Here is a 17704-nt window from a genome sequence, read left to right as displayed (position 1 = left end):
AAAGAGATCCTGGAGAGGATGATAATTAACACAAATAAAAAATAACTAATCACATAATTTCAGCTGTCAATGAGGGAAATGTTCCCTGCTGCCCCTCAAAGAAATAGAAGATTTGGAGTCAGAAGGCATGCCAGATTATCTAGCCCAAGCCTATCTTTTTATAGATAATAAAACTAAAGCCCCGGCAAGTAAAGGGACTTACCCGAGGCACAACGGTGCCACAACTGATGGCACAATGGATAAATTTCTAGGGCTCAAGTCAGGAAGACCTGATTTCGAATCCAGCCTCAGACACTAGAGTCTATTATTTGCCAAGCGTGTTTTACAACATAAAGAGTAGAAATGAGATCTGAACCCAGGTCCTTTGACTTCAAGTCTGAAGCCTTTTCATCATGACCAAAACAAAACAAAATAGAATAAAACAAAACCACATTGATGGTCACCTAGTATGCCTACAAAAGAAGCCAGTCTTGGCTCTGAAGATTAATGTTCATTAATTAAAGTAAAAAAAAAGTAGGCCAGTGAGAATGCACAGTCCTGACTCAACCAACTTAATTCAAATATTTATTATGGGCCTACAATGTACAGGGTACTGGGAAGTGATTTTTATTTTTGCTTTATTTTTAAAGTCCAGACTTCTGCTGATTTCTTTGGTATACGGACCTCCCAAGGAGGAAATTCCCTCTACCAGTGCAGATGAACATTTTCTCTGCAATTCAAAGTTTTTGAGAGATGTTCCAGGCACTGAGAGGTTAAGAGAACTCTTCAGAGACATGACCCCAGGCCTTTTTGATTCCCAGGCCAGTTTTCTATTAAGGATATATGCTGCCTCTCAAATGGGGACAAAAAGACAAAAATAAAAATAGCCTCTACTCTCAAAGAACTTACATTCTATTAGGAGATATAGCATGTAAAGTGACAAGTAAATTTAAGGTAATTTGAGGAAAGCTGAGGATTCCTAGAGGTATAAGTAAGGAGGAAGTGAATTCCAAGCATGGGAGACAGTCTCCAATGGCAAGGAGATGTACAATTCAATGGTGAGTTCAAGGAACAGCTAACAAGGAAGTTTGGCTTTGACATAAAGCATGTAAAGGAGCGTATCATGAAATAAACCAGGAAACGTTGGGTGCAATCAGATTATGGAGGGCTTTAAATGCTAGGCTGGGGAATTCATATTTTATCTGAAAGGCAATAGGGAGTCACTGGAGATTTTTAAGTAAGAGAGTGACATGGTTGAGCTTATGTTTTAGGAAGATTATTCTTGCAGTTGAGAGGAGGGTGGATTAGAAAGGGGACATACTAGAAGCAGTGAGATGAATTCTGAGACAACTGTAATAGGCCAGGTGAAAGGTGAGGAGGGTCTGCCATGTGAATGCAAAGGGGGGATGGGGAAGTAGAATTGTTAAGACTTGGCAGATGATTGGATATAGGACACAAGTAATAGGGAAAAGCCAATCAAGAATGGACTCAAGGTAGGAAATAAGTCCCCTTGCTCTTGTATCTGACCTAGCTTCTTCGGTACATCTGTGCTTGTATCTACCAATTAACTTCTATCTTAAAAATTAGACTGCCACTTCGATTCTATTTAAGAAATATTTAGTGAGTGGCTGCTATGTGCAGGGCACCATCCTAGGACTTGGAGATACAAAGATGAGTAAGGCACAGCTTCTGAATTCAGGGAGCTCATAAACAAATAGGGGCACAAGAAAAGGACGTCAGTAATTCAAACGAGAAGTAAAGACAAAGTGCTATGAGAGATACGAGAAAGGGACTGAATATTAAATTAAAATCTTAAAGTCTTCATGATAATAGTTTGCATTTCATAGCACTTTACAATTCAGAAAGCACTTGGTAAGCATTTGCTTTGTACACTTCAAGCTAAAAGAGAGAGAGGAATGAGAAAGCATGAACCCCCCTCTTCCCCCATGTCCCTGATTGCCACAGCATGAACCATCAGTTTAGTTTCTGTAAAGCAATACAGCGAAAAAATATCACAGCATTTTTTAAAAGAATTCCAGCACTGAACTACATCCCCTCTTAATTTCCCAAGGGATGTATATCCTATTTAAATCAACTTTGATATTTGAAATATTTCTGCTTCTTAGTTGAGAAAAAGAAAGTAGAGTCTGTTTCTAATGAAATAATTATAAGCGCCAACTATCTAGGGTAAACAAAGAACAATGAAATACAAATATACATGACGCACATGAACAACAGAAATGTAATGACAGAAATTAACTCTGAGTCACATTTCCGTGCATCGTTTTGAAGTTTATGTAACTTATGATGCAAATCTCATATTAGGTTCTGAATTGGGGAAAATAATCTTGGGTTCCACTAGGTTATACTCTAATATAGGATTTAATAAGAGCCAGATAAATCTTCAGTATTACATTACAGTATGTTAATGATCATCATAATATCTTATCCAATCCAGGCCACGTAGAGTCATCAGAGATTCTAATTTAAAGAAAATATTAGCCATTTCAGAATGCCCGTATACTGTAGTTAATAAAGTGGAGTCTCTGAATACAAATCTGCTTTATAGGTAATTTACCAGTTAATGAAGATTACTTCTATACCATGTCACAATCTAATATAATGGAAGCAACTCTTTTTTTTTCAAAGAAACAGATCGGTGTTCATAACCAGTCTCTTATCAGGGTTCATTCACCACTAATGGAGGCCACTTTCTCTTAATAAATTAATCCATTTTCCTAAAAGAAAAAAAAAGTATCTCTTTTTTGTTTTGTTTTCCATTTCCCCTGTGTGTTGGCAAAAATGTTCTACCTATGCAAACAGCCCAGATTGGACCAACAGTAAATAAATTGCTGAACTGTGATTCACCATCTATTTTGGTCAAGAATTGAGCAGAAGCATGGCAAGATTTATGAGCATGGCGGCAGCTCATTGATGCTGCTGTATGTGATCAAAGAGCTTAGCAAAATAAAGACAGATGGTGATGTAGTAAATAATTACTCGATTGTAAGGCAAGTACTGAAGGATGGCCAAGTGCACTTATCTTAACTAGACTTTATTCATATTAACATTTGCAGCTCAGGGTTGATTGACCACAGAAAGAATCCGAGTTTATGATTAATAAAGAAAAGAGATATCATTGAATAAGGATATGATTTCCCAAACAGGCTTTCCTGTCTGTCGTTCCTTCTGTAATCAGCCCAAGTAGTGATTGTTCCATGTTTTCAGGGTTTAACACATACAGGAATTCATGGAATAAACCTAAGAGATTTTAAAAACAAGAGTTGACCATACTAACGAGCAGGTGACGTGGCAGAGGGAGCAAAAATTAGCCACCATATTGAGCTACCACTTGGTCAGTCCTATTCATTGCAGCCTAATCCGGTTCTCGAAGTATTGAAATCAACTCTACCCATAGCTGCTTTGGCATTGCACTTCATCTACAACCTCAGATCCAGGGTCCTTTTGCATCCATTAAATCCTTTCAAGGAACTAACCTCTAAGACTATTTTGGGGGATATGTAAAAAAAAAAACAAGATGGGATGGGAGGAACCAAATCAGAGAAGGTTTCATGGAGAAGGTAGCGTATAAGATGGGCCTTTAAAAGGAAAAACAAGTAGGGAGGAGGGGAAAGGATTCAGTAAGCAGGGTCAATTCCAGGCATAAGAGATAGCCTCTGCAAATGTAAGAGGCAAAAAGAAGGTAAATAGCAAACAAAAGACAATTAATAGTCCATTTTAGCTGCATTGGATTTAGTCAGAGGTAATGGGTTTGAATCCTTATCTGCTTCTGTAAAATGAAGGGGTTGTACAAGATGTCCTTTGAGGTCCCTTCTAACTCCAAATTTTCTGCTCCTATGAAGATAGAGGGTTCGTGTCAAAGAAGGCTAGAAAGGTAAGTTGGAGTCAGTTCTGTCTCTTTGGCCTGGCATTTTGCAATCTGCTCTGTCCTGTGTGGCTGTTCCTACAAAGCACTCAGTCAAAGAGTTGGAACAGTGCCCAGTTCTTCAGTCAGCCTGCCGACTCCATCACAAAGGAGGATCTTTTCTCCCTTGCCCAGACTGCAGGAGAAAGTGTAAGACATTTAGTGGCTGAATCACAGGGTGCATTGGGGCTGGGCCAACAGAGAAACTCTCAGGGCAACCCCCCTCCCACTCCATTATTCAGAAGAAGCTGGCTCTATTCAAATCCCTGTAGCATCCTTGTTAACCCACAAGTGACCTGTCTAAAAAATCCAGTAAAGTAAGACAGCCAAAGAATGCTCTCTAGTTTCATTGTATGGACAGTGTGCCATTAGCCAGGACACTGCTGAAAATGTCTGTGCACAGCCCATTTGTATCCACATCTATCTGTGTGGTCTTAAAAATATAAAAGTCAGAGGCTGTGGCTTTGGAGGAATTAATTGTGTTATATCAGGTGCCCAAGGATATTTCTGCTTATTTAATAATGAAGAAATGGAAATCAATTGACCAAAATTAAAATAATCCCAGTGAGGACCTCATGGGACCACACTGTTCTGAAAATACTCCAATTTTTATTGTATAATAAAAACCAGTTCTAGAATTTGCATTAGTTTGCTGCTGATGGCCTGTATTAGAATGTCTTTCTTCAAGTTTCACTTTTCAGGATTGAAGGCACTCTAATTCTTCCTACAGTCCAGTATATTGGGTTACCACATGGTCAAGAAACCCTGTGGCATCTACCAAATGAGAGGGCATTGTTGTTGTTTTCAGCTGTGTTAGTTGTGTCTGACACCTTGTGACCCCAATTGGAGTTTTCAATTGGAGCAAGGATACTGGGGTGGTTTGACCTTTCCTTCTCCAGCTCTTTTTACAGAGGAGGAAACTGTGGCAAACAAGGTTAAATGGCTTGCTTAGGGTCACAAAGCTAGTAAGTGTCTAAGACCAGACTTGAATTCAGATCTTACTGACTCCAGACCCAATGCTCAATCCACCACACCACCTAGCTGCTCCAAAGAGAGGGCATGGACAAGTGCTAAAAGGATAGATTGTGATAGGCATTGATAGAGGAAGATAGAGGGAAGCAAGTATTATTTTACACAGAGCCAAAACTAGGCAGGGCAACTACTTAGGGGGTTTTCCCCAAGGTGCTGAATTTAGATTAGAGACTAGACACTTGATTTAACTAATATATTGATAGGATAGCCAAGATAAGAAAATGCCCTTCACCAAAAAAAAAGGGACCACTTTGCAACTTACAGTCTTAATGGATTGCCTAGAGCCCTGAGAGTTTAAGTGTCTTGACCAGAGTCACACAAGCCATCACATTTCAGAAGCAGAACTTGAACTCAGGCCTTCCTGACTCCAAGGCCAACTCTCTAGCCACCATGCCATCCTGCCTCTGAATTTAGAGTACTGGCTGCTCTTGAAGGCCATTAGAAGCATAGAAACAACAGAACTTACTTAGCACCTAGCTCCCAAATGGTACACTGTGGTAAGCTTGTTCTCTGGCCCCTGTCCCTCACTCCAAACCCCCACCGCTCAACTGAGAATACCTTTCATGTCATTTGCCATGAGTACAAAACTTACTAGGTCCAGCTCTGATTGTACAGAAATGGTGAAACTTGCCTATAGTTACATAGTCATCATTGAAGTTTAAGAATCATGACCCCTAATGTAATGCTATCTAGGTCTAGGACTGGTCCCTTACTAGGGAGTACTGAGAAGCTCACATCTGATCTTTGATGCCAACAATCTTGTTTCCCTGATTTTCTGTGGCTACTGATCTCAAGGACTTTCTGGGCATTGGGTAAATCATATGAATTATTTGACCTTAAATCTAACGCCATTGACAAAAGATTAATTGTTAAGTACTGGAAAAATGCCAGGAAATTCAGTGGAACTGTAGAATATACTCATCTGGGAGATCTGACCATTCTGAAAGTTAATTAGTACATAATTGATAAATCAAGAGAACATACAGCCTTGCTCTCTGGGAAAAAGGGTAACCACATCGGTGGAATTTTTGTCCATTCCCCCAAAACATTTCTGACTATGTTTATTGGTTATAGTCTTTCTATTTCTTTGAAACCTCTATGAAAGTTCCACAATAATATCTTGTCAGAGATGATGAACTATGTATCAACTTAAATTGAGTATCAGTGTCACTAAATTTGGAAAGGCTTATCATAAGACTGTTGGCCATGAGGTAATGATTTTTGGCCCCAGCAACTCATGAGGCATGAAGGAATTGTGTTCTACGTATGTGTAGGGAGGACCATATTGATGAAATCATGGTTCTCTGGTACTTTTGAAATAAGACATATTGAAGTACACATCTTTTCTTGGAAGAGAGTAAGAAACCAAAATCTGAAGAAAATAACCATATCTTTATACCTGACTATCAAGCAATAAGCATTTAGTAAATACCCTCTGTGTACCAGGTATCAGGCTAGGTGCTAAGGTTACAAAAAAAGAAAATGAAACAGTATCTGCCTTCAAGAATCTTACATGTTATCAGGGAGACAGTATGCATAAGTACATATAAAGATAAGTACTTACAAAAATATACAAGAGGCATACAAAGTACTTTTAGTTGGGAGGCTGTGTTGCAGTGGAGAGAATCCTGGGTCTGGAGTCAGGAAGACTCCTCTTCATGAGTTCAAATCTGGCCTCAGATACTTACTAGCTGTGTGACCCTAGACAAGTCACTTAACCCTGTTTGCCTCAGTTTCCCTGTTTGCAAAATGAGCTGGAGAAGGAAATGGCAAACCACTCTGGTATCTTTACCAAGAAAACCCCAAATAGGGTCTTAAAAAGTCGGATATGACTGAAATGATTGAACAATAACAGGGAGATAGGAATCTGGAGAGACACTTCTTACAGAAGGTGGCATTTGAGCCAAGATTCTAGGGATTCTCAGGGTCAGAAGTGATGAGTGACTGCCTCCTAGGTATAGAGCCTAAAGGCATTGAGATGGGAAATGGAATGTTGTGAGTGTGGAACATCTGGAGCGCCAGTTTAGCTATACCAGTGTGTTAAGAGAAGTAATGTATTCCATGCCTGGAAAGGTAGATTGGAGCCAAGTTGAAAGGGGTTCTAAATGACAAAAAGGGGAGTTTGTATTTGGTTCTAGGAAGTCTCTGAAGTTTATTGAGCTAAAGAGTGATATGCTCAGACCTGTCCTTTAGGAATGTCACATTGATAGTGAGATTGAAGAGGAGAGAGACTTGTGGCAAGGAGACCAATTATGATGATCCTAACTAGAGTGGGGGATGTGTGACTAAAGAGAAAGGGACAGAAACGTGGTTGAGACTAGATCTTACAACCAGTTGATTATGTGGGGTGAGGGAAAGTAAGGTCAAGAATGATTCTGAGTGAGTGAGTAGAAGAATGGTAGTACCCTAAACAAAAAGAGAGAATGAATTGTGTGGCTATATTGAGTTCGAGAGGCCTGCAGGGCATCTAGTTGGAAATATCCAATAGATGTTTGGTGATGCAAGACCAGAAGTCAGGAGGGAGGAAAGGGGAGAGAGGGAGAGGGAGAGAGAGAGGGAGAGCGAGAGAGAGAGAGAGAGAGAGAGAGAGAGAGAGAGAGAGAGAGAGAGAGAGAGAGAGAGAGGAAAAGAGAGAGAGAGAGGGAGAGAGAGGAAAAGAGGGAAAGGGACAGAGAGGGAGACAGGAGAGAAAGAAGAGAAAAGGTTATTGAATACGGCAATTAAGAGATCGTTGATAACTAGAGCAGGGGGTTTCAGTTGAGTGATGAGATAAAAGAACTTGCTGTTTCCCTTTCCCTTTTATTTCCAAAGAAAAAGGAGAATATGAGAATGTACTAGTTACCATCACAGAGTATTTGACTCTCACAAGGAGCAATTGATGGATGGTTTCCCCTAAGTGGTAAATTTTTGCCCAGGGCAGCTATAATTTATTATTTAGCTTGATGATCTTTAATTGCTGCATTTGGATTTCCATTTAATCCAGCAGTTAATGAGTATCTACTATATGCCTAGCACACTCCTGTAAGTTTATTGCTTTGTACCCTGTATTTTTGTCCAGATACCTTCATCAGGTACTTTAGTCACTCATAGGGAAAAAGATACCACATACCTCAGATTTGGAATGGGTTTTTTTCTGTGCAGATTAAAAAGAAGACTCAATATGTACTTCCACTCACCCCTCCAAAAAAAAATCTGTATTGTTCCTTACAATATGAACAACTATTACTCTAATCTCAATAAGACTTCCTTAATATAAGACTTAAATGATCAGCCTGATGTATTTTCACTGCATTATGTATGCACACACATACACACATTCAGAGAGATATTCTCTGTTTCTAGCCTACTCAGTACCAGTGATTGGCAAATTTAAATTCAAGACCCCCTAAACACCGGCCAAAATGTCCCCTTAGCCTCCCTTTCATTCTTTTGACATGCGTGATTACCAGTGTTGACTGTCCAATAGTAATCCCTCACCTTCGCTATGTTACTAACACATACATATATATATATATATATATATATATATATGTGTGTGTGTGTGTGTGTGTGTGTGTGTGTGTGTGTGTAATTGCATGTATGTATCTGTACATATATGTTTATATGAGACTTACATTATGTATAGATGTATATCTATGTAATTAGGCAGATATACTTCCTGGCAAGTGTGATACTACCCCTTCCTGGATGGCACTCACCCTTGGAATGAGGATATACCCACTCTTTCCCAGCCTTTGCCTTCAGCCAGCCCTATATACTTGATCTTCCCTCTAACTACTCTACCCTCCACTCAGGAGCTGAGAGATACTTAGAAAATGCTTAGGAAGGGATGATTCCCCTTAGGCCTTCTTAAGCCACCTAAGTCTACTTACTCATGACTCACAGCCTTGCCAAGGCTAATGGTCCTGAGTCATCTCAATTTTGGTTTTCTCTGTTATTGAGGAGCTGATAAGAGTTACCGATAAAGTCAGAACCCACAAGAACCTCTCTCATTTGACTCAAGCCAGGGGGTGGGAGAATCCTCTCCCTATTATTGCCTCCTCTCCTTACTGCCTCAACAACACAGACATAGAAAATCTACAATTAAGGGAATACATGAATCAAAAGTGGTTAAGGTCATCTAATTTTTATCTAGAGAAATCCAATTTTAAAACAGCATACATTTTACTTGAGTGTATAAATAACTTAAAAAAGCAAATGAACTATGGATTTAAGAAACATTCTTCTGATGGGAGAAAGTAGAGGAAGGGCAAGCAAATGGTACTGATGCCTGCTACCCACTTGAATTCCCTTTGTATCTCTTCATTTACTCCAGCTGTGTAATCCACTCTCTCTCTCACACATACATACATGTATGCAAATATATACAGATATACACACATATGTAAATATGCACACATATGTATGTGCATATGTATATATAGACATCATGTAGACATATGTACATGCACACATATATGAAAGTGTGAGCCAGTGAGCAGAGGCCTATAAGTCAGGAAGACTTGGATTCAATTTATGCCTCTGACATATAGTAGTTGTTTTGTTGGGTATTTTCAGTAATTTTTCAGTCATGTCCAATTCTTTTTCTTGGCAGAGATACTGGCGTGGTTTGCCATTTCCTTCTCTAGCTCATTTTATAGATGAGGAAACTGAGGCAAACAAGGTTAAGTGATTTGCCCAGGGTCACCCAACTAGAAGTATTTGAGGCCAGATTTGAACTAGGAAGATGAGTCTTCCTGATGCCAGGACTGGCACTCTAACCACTGTGCTACCTAGCTGATCACAGGTGTATATATATATAGACATATACACACACATACAACACACACACACATATATATACATGCATGCATACATACACGCATATATACAGAGAGTGAGAGAGAAACATAAATCTACCTCATTTGCATGGATTTGATAAAAGTATCATGGCAAACTCTTTCATTCTGAGCTAAACAAGTGAATAATTTGTTACTGGCTTTGTTTTCTTTTAACAGAAGAATTAGAAAAATTAGAACAAGAGAGATTGGCATTAGAAGCCACGATTAAAGATAATGAGAGTGAAGAAGGAAGTAAAGGTATCCGGGGACTGTTCAAAAAGGCTGGAAAGTTGAATATCACCAAGCAAATTCCCAAAAAAGGTAAGCTTTAAAATCCCCCCCTTCCCCTTACCCAAAAAAGGATAACATTTTCACTGTTAAACTATTCCATTCTTTTAGCTGAATTTCAAAAATCAGGCCATCTGCAATTTTTCACTGACCTCTATGTGCAGGGGGGATGACTGGAAGATGAGACAGGATCAGAAGGATCAGGGGCCAGCAGGAGGATCAAGGGTATAAAGAAGAAAATAGGTCTAAGTCTGGAGACTGATGGTCTCCACAGAGAATCTGGTGAGGATTTAGAGGTAAGTCCCTTGAGGGACTTTACATAATAAAGAGATGATTTGGTTTGAGAAGCAGACACCTGAGTTCACAGTGATTCATAGACTATTAGAACCGGACAGGGCTTGAGAGAGGTAACTGGAAGGTATGAAGGCCAAACCACCAGAGAGGTAAAGTGATTTGCCCAAGGTTAACATGGCTAGTTCTTAGCTGAGGTGGGATTAAAACGAGGTCTCCTGACTCCCAATCAAGACTCTTTCTCCCACACTGCACCACTGCCTGAATAGGCTTAGGGATGGGAAATGAAGGAGTATTGATTGTCAGAGAAAGACGAAGGTGGAAGGGGAAGAGAAATCTAAGAACATAAGAGAGAAGGGACACAGCATGTTGTGGTCCAAAAAGCACTGGGATTTTGAGTCAGAGAATCTGACCCATCTGCTTCCCATCTCTGAACAATTATGAGGGACTAGGAAGATGAAGACCCAACAATCCATAAAGCCCTGTCCTCCTCATTTTCAAAGAACTCCTTGGACACTAACCATGACTTCATAGGTATTTATTATTAAAGATATTAAATCACTTTTATGTATAATAAGGTTTTTACTAGACCTATGATTTTTATTGGTATATGGAACTCTCAGTGTAGAAACTCCCTTTCCCAGTGCTAAACTGGAACCAACCCTGAAACTTACTGTGTTAGAGCACTGACTTGTTCAATGACTTGTCCAATGACTTGTCCACAGTCATGCAGCTGGTATGTGTCACACTTGAACCCAGTTCTTCCTGACTAAGGGGCTATCTCTCTAGCTACTATACCACATTACCTCTCGTATGATAATAGAGCAATGAAATCACAGCTACAGAACCCTGGAAAAATTACATTGACATATACTTTTAAATTATTAAATACATTAAAATTAATCTTGGTAGTCTTGGATTAACAGCACATGACTCAATAAACCAGGGGTCATCTTATAAAAAAAAAGATTTGCATGGTTCATGCTTTGTACTCGTTCTCCATAAACAGACTTGAGAAGTTTAGAAAGGTTTGTAGTGGCCTCTGCTGGTACAAAAATACGAAAGCTTTAACATGTATTTCTAAGAAAATTAAGGAAACTTTTTGGATATACTTGGGGGTGAGGGTGGTGCTAAAGGTATACCTTAACCATTTACTGGTATTAATTAAATCAGGAAAAGATAATGTCTTTCGATATCTCCAGAATCAGACCAGAATTTTAAAATTGGGATTGCATCAGTATGTTATTTATTTCTACCTGAAATACTCAAAAGTTTAGAGTTGTAGGGTAATCATCTAATTGAACAGGATTTTAAAAGACACAGACAGACAGATATAGATAGATAGATAGATAGATAGATGGATTGATGGATAGATAGGTCTATATATGTAGATACAGATATATTTTACTACAGTTATGGTGCAAAGTCTCTGAACTTGGCATATGACTTTCTTACCCAATTACAGAAGATGCTAGGAGTTGCCAAACTAGCTCTTTTAACTACGAGAAACAGAAAGGATCCTTCAAGTGGTGGGTCTCTGAAAAACCAGCTAAGTTGTGTAGATACCCAACTATCTGCTGGTTTCTGTTCCTCCCCTACACCTAACATTTGGCTATCCAGAAAGACCTGTTCATTATTTTTAAGTTAGGTATTTATAAAGGTACCATAATTTGTTTCAAATGGTGAGATTATTATATGAAATTATCTTATATTATCTGATATATCAACTTATTGGGGTTTTTTTGGAGGGGGGAGGGCAGGGCAATTGGGGAAGGTCACATAACTAGCATGTCAAGTCTCTGAGGCCGCATTTGAACTCAGGTCTTCCTGACTCCAGGGCCAGTGCTCTACTCACTGTGCCACCTAGCTGCCCTTGATATATCAATTTCAATTCAATTCAACCAACATTTACTTAGCATTTACCATGTTGAAGACGCTGGTCTAGCCAACAGGGACACAAAGAAGAAAAAGCACAGTGTCTACCTTCAATGGTGGGGTTGGAGAGAAGGGTGGGAAATAAGACTTACATTTCCTGAAACTAAAGAAGAGATTTCCTTCATCTAGAAGGATAAGAGAAGGCTTTATTGAAAAAAGTGGCACCAAAAGATGGTAGATTAAAGGCACCAATGCAGCCAAACTCTCCCAACATTTCCCTCCAAACAACTTTAAAATAATACCCTTTCTGTCTTGGTCTTCCTTGTCACTATAGGAGGTTTTTATGGACAAGTTCTTTTTTCAATTGTTTGATCATTTTCCCAGCCCATTTATTAACTTTGAACTTTATGTTAAAGTTGGGCTCTGTTCACCTAGGGGTGGGGAGGCATTCTCCTAAGCTTCAGACCAAAACACAAACTCAGAAGAAGACAATGTGAAAGTAGCTACAACCAAAGCCTCAAAGAAAAATCCTAATTGGACACAAGCACAACAAGAATTCCTAGAAGAGTTAAAGAAAGACATAAGAATGCTAAAGGAAAAACTGGGAAAAGAAACTAGTGTGAGGGAACAGAAAAAGGGATGCACTGGGAAAAGGGGAAAGAAAGAGCTAGAACGGGGGAAATTATATAAAAGAGTCATGCAAGGAAGAGCTTTTACAATGGAGGAGAAAACGGGAGGGTTGGCAATACTTGAACCTCAGTCTCATCAGAATTGGTTCAAAGAGAGAAGAATGTGTGTGTGTGTGTGTGTGTGTGTGTGTGTGTGTGTATGTATAGATAGATAGATATAGTTCATGTAATATATATACATACATATGCACATATATGTGTATATATGCAAATATGTACACACATGCATAGATATAGAGATAGATACACACACACACACACACACACACACACACACACACACACCCTCAGTTGGCAGTTGGGTGTGGAAATCTGTCTTATCCAATAGGTTAATAGGAGGGGAAGGGGATAAAAGAAATGGGGAGGGAGAGTGATAAATGGGAAGGCAGATTAAGGGAAGCAGTGGTCAGAAGCAAAACAGACTTTTGAGGAAGAATAGCTTAAAAAGAAAGAGAGAAAATGGGATGAAGAGAAATACAGTTAATAACCATAACTGTGAATATGAATGGGATGAGCTCACCCATAAAACAGAAATAGATAGCAGAGAGAGTTAGAAACCAGAATCCAACAACATGTTGTTTAAAAGAGATACATGTGAAACAGAAAGACATATGCAAAGACTCCAAATAAGGAGATGGAGCAAAATCTATTATGCTTCCACCGACGTTAAAAAAGGCAGGGGTAGCCATCATGATATCAGACAGAGTAAAAGCAAAAATAGATTTAATTAAAAGAGATAGTCAGAGAGAGCACATTTTGATAAAAGGTGCCACAGATAACAAAAAAGAATATACAGCAAGTTTCTCTAATAAAGGCCTCTTTTCTTAAATATATAGGTAATTGAGTCAAATTTATAAAAAAAAATGGGAGCCATTCCCCAACTGATAAATTGTCAAGGCATACGAGCAAGCAGTTTTCAGAAGAAGATATTAAAGCTCTCTATAGTTGTATAAAAATGCTCTAAATCACTATCAATTGGAAAAATGCTAATTAAAAGAACTCTGAGGGACCACTCATACTTGTCAGAAATGACAGATTCTAGAAGGGATGAGAGAAAAAAATACACTAATGAACTGCTGGTGGAATTGTGAACTGATACAACCATTCTAGAGAACAATTTGGAATGATGCCTAAAGGGCTACGTATAACCTTTGACCCAGCAATGCCAATATTCCAGAACTGTGAAGTTCGGATTTAGTCAAAGGGCTGCAATTGAGGACCTAGAGGGCCACATGTGGCCTCAAGGCCCCTGACTAGAATCAAGAAGACCTGAGTTCAAATTTGAACTCAGACACTTACTAGCTATGCAACTCTGGGTAAGTCACTTAATCTTAATCCCTGTCTGATTCAGTTTCCTCATGAGAATCCTATGAGGATAATAATAGCACCTACCTCCTGGGTTGTTGGTAGGATAAAGTAAGACAATATTTATAAAGAATTTTTCAAACCTTAAAGTACTATATCAGTGCTTATTATTATTATTATATCTATGATCCTATCAGACTATTTGACTGGGTGGCTAGTATAAAGAAGGAAGGAAAGAAACGAGCACTTATTAAGTCCCTACCATGTGGATAATAACAGCAATTCACATTTGTCTAACATTGTCTGAAGCTTAGCTACCTCACAACCCTAGGTCAAGGAGCTGAGGTGCCAATAGAAAAAGAAACAGAGGTTCAGAGAATTGCCCAAAGTCACACTGGTAGCAAGAGGCAGACAGGAATGGAACCAAGTGTCCTTTCTACTACATCACACCGATTCTTCAAATACGAAATGGCTTCCTCTTTCTTTTACAAAGACTTCAGTTTCATCCAGAGAAATCCATTAATCAATCAATTAACAAGCTTTTATTAAGTACCCACTATGTGCCAGGTACTATGGTAGGCACTGGGGATATCAACAGTCCTTGCCCTCAGAGAGCTTCCATTGTAGTTAGTGAGGGGAATGCATTTATTCACAAAGCAAATCTGACCTTATGCATCCCTGTCTCCAAATGTGAAATTTAGAAAACTTGGCATTAGAATGATAGAGCTTTTAAAACTGGGCTCCCTATCTTTTAATGACCTCATTTTACAGATGAGGAAATTGAGATCCAAAGAGGCTTAACTTGGCTGAAGTCATACTAGTTAGTGGCCAGGTTAGACTAAGAATCCAGGGTTTGTGACTTTCAAATCGGACGTCCTTTCCGTTGTACCTCACTGATTTTTCCTGGGTACATTTCTCTCCTAGTAGGTAAATTATCTAATTCCCTTTCTTATCAATGAAAAGAAGCCATATTATCATGGGAGATTTTTTTCCTCTATGTACTGCTTTAGCAAATATGTATCCTTCTCTAAAACTCAGGCTGTCACATGACCCAGAAAAGCAAAAAAAAATTAAAATTAAAAAAGGGGCATGTGATGCAAATCATACTTAGCATCTCAAACACATTCTATTGTTTGTTTTAGTTGTTTGGTAGCTTTTCTGGACCATAACATCAGAACTAATTCTTCCCTCAGTTATTCATATGCACATTCCCTGTACTGCAACAGATCTGCATGTAAGTCAGGCCAGAGATTCACAAAATCATAGAATTTCAGAGTTAGAAGAGACTTTGACAACCATTTGATCCAGCGGTTCTTAATCTGGGGTCAGTGGATAGATTTCAAGGGATCTGTGAACTTGAGTGGGAAAAAAAGTTACATCTTTATTCTCACTAACCTCTAACTAAAATTTAGTATTTCCTTCTATTATTTAAAAACATTATCCTAAGAAGAAGTCTGCCCAAGGAGGCTGTGACACCAAAAAATGTTTATAAGCTCCTGAGCTAGCCAAACCCGGGATTCTGTAAGAGCAGTCTGAATACAAATCACTGTACAAGTGGCTGTCCAATCATTGTGTGAAAAATTCTCTATATAAACTGTATGTGTATGTATTTCATTTAGTAATTTAAACATTCAGTATTTTTCCTTGATTCTGGAGGCAACCCTCAGACCATTTTGTTTATAAATGTTCTTTCTCTCTCATGGGTCCAATCAAGACTAGGGAAGTTGAAACTGGATAGTAGTAGATAATTGCTTTAGAATTCTCAATCCCAAAATATGGCAATACTGAAAGATAGTACAAAGAATCCATGAAGCCTGTTAGATCAGAGAGAAACCGCAAAGAAGGTTGTCAGCTCTACTTTAAATATTGCCCTAACACTCTTTAAAAATATAATAATAAAGCTACAACATTCAAAGAAAACTAGAATCTGAAGTTATATATACATTAAGGCCCATTGTGGCCTATTTGCACATTGGCTGAAGAGTCCTAACCATATGCTACTGTCTCCCTGTTAGTAATTTTACTGTCAAAGTTAAGGTATAATTAGTTCTTAAAAATAACAAAGTTTGCCTACTTTTGTTAGGTTTTTTGAAAGATTTTTAAATTTAGCGAAAATTTGGCACTTTTATTTAAAAAAAAATATTTTACTGAGAAGTCAGTGGGAGGAAAGTCGTTAGAACATGAGAATAATTGCTTCAATAAACTGGTTTCAGTATCTATTTTTCTTTTATGTTCTTTGAGAGATATGAAAGAGTCATAATGATGAAGAAGGAAGGTGTGATGCAAAGCTAAAGAAACCTATTTAACAGGTGCCCCTAAAAGCTTAGGTGTTATAGCTTTAGAAATCAAAGGTTTCTAGTTTGGGGAAAGATTTAATTTTTTCAGATGCTTACAAATTGTAAACTAGAGTTCAATCAATCAGCAAATACTTATTAAAAGCATTTTCTATGTGTGAAAGGCTAGGAATACAAAGACAAAAATGAATTTGTCCTTGCCCTCAAGGACCTTACATTCTATTGAAGAAAGTAACTTGCATAAGGGAAAGGCCAATGGGAATGCTCTTCCAGAGTTTGTTTGCTGGCACATGCTCAATGCATGCCTAAGAAGTACTTCTATAAATACACACAAAATAAATACACGGTAATTTTTGAGGAAAGGAAGTCAATAGTAGCTGGGCAGGGGTCAGTCAAGGGTTTGTTGCAGAAGGTGAAGCTTGAGCTGAACTTCAAAGAAACCAGAGATCCTAAAAAGTAGATATAAAGAGAGAAATAACAATTTTAAAACACCCTCAAACATCCCACCCATAACTAATATTGGTCCAAATGGCTCTCGCTGTCCTCAATAGGGAGTTCTTTATATATACAAAAGTTGCTCTTATTTTGAAATTTTATATTGTGAATTCTGTTATATCCTTAAAACCTATGCAATTCTAATTTCTATATTTATTACTAGATTCCTTAAGGAAAGGGTGGGGAGGTGGAAACTACTCTTAGGGAATAGAGATAACAGAACCTTCAAAACCAGGGGAGGAGGCCTAGAGCCAAGATGGTAGACGAGCCCCGGAGAATTTTGTAAATCCAGATTTTCATGTGATATAGAAAACATTCACACATCCTGTAACTATAAAATTCTAAATATGTTGTCATATATTACATATTTAAGGACCTCTGTAACAATATTTTTATTTTTATGTAAATCAGAAATATTAGAATTATCAAGTAGATTTGCATCTGGAATTTGGAAATTGTCTTGGGGGTTTTGTGGTTGTTTGGGATTTCTAAACTACTAAATATAAACTGGTCATATTATTAGAATTGACACATGACTAAACAGCAATTCCCCTTTGAGGCAGAGGACCAAGGACTGAAAAACACACACAGATCTCCAATAATAAAATTTGTGATTCTTAGGCCAGTCCTAAATCTTTATTCAAAAGTAAAAAGTGATATTAATTATTATGCAAATAGAGAAAAAGAGAGAAAATGGAATCCATTATTTAT

The 17704-nt window shown here is 38.3% G+C and overlaps 1 protein-coding gene across 3 annotated transcripts in view; it reads left to right on the top strand.

Moving 5' to 3' along the window:
- SLC12A1 (solute carrier family 12 member 1) overlaps positions 1–17704 on the top strand; it is a 130470-nt gene that overhangs the window by 95378 nt on the left and 17388 nt on the right. For all 3 annotated transcript variants that reach the window (XM_036735330.1, XM_036735328.1, XM_036735331.1), the window contains exon 20: positions 9934–10077. In XM_036735330.1, coding sequence (XP_036591225.1) covers positions 9934–10077 — 144 coding nt within the window. The remainder of the gene's footprint in view (positions 1–9933; positions 10078–17704) is intronic.

Source organism: Trichosurus vulpecula, chromosome 8 (assembly GCF_011100635.1).
Source record: "Trichosurus vulpecula isolate mTriVul1 chromosome 8, mTriVul1.pri, whole genome shotgun sequence".
Taxonomy (NCBI): Eukaryota; Metazoa; Chordata; class Mammalia; order Diprotodontia; family Phalangeridae; genus Trichosurus; species Trichosurus vulpecula.
This window is presented reverse-complemented; position numbering and strand designations above follow the sequence as displayed.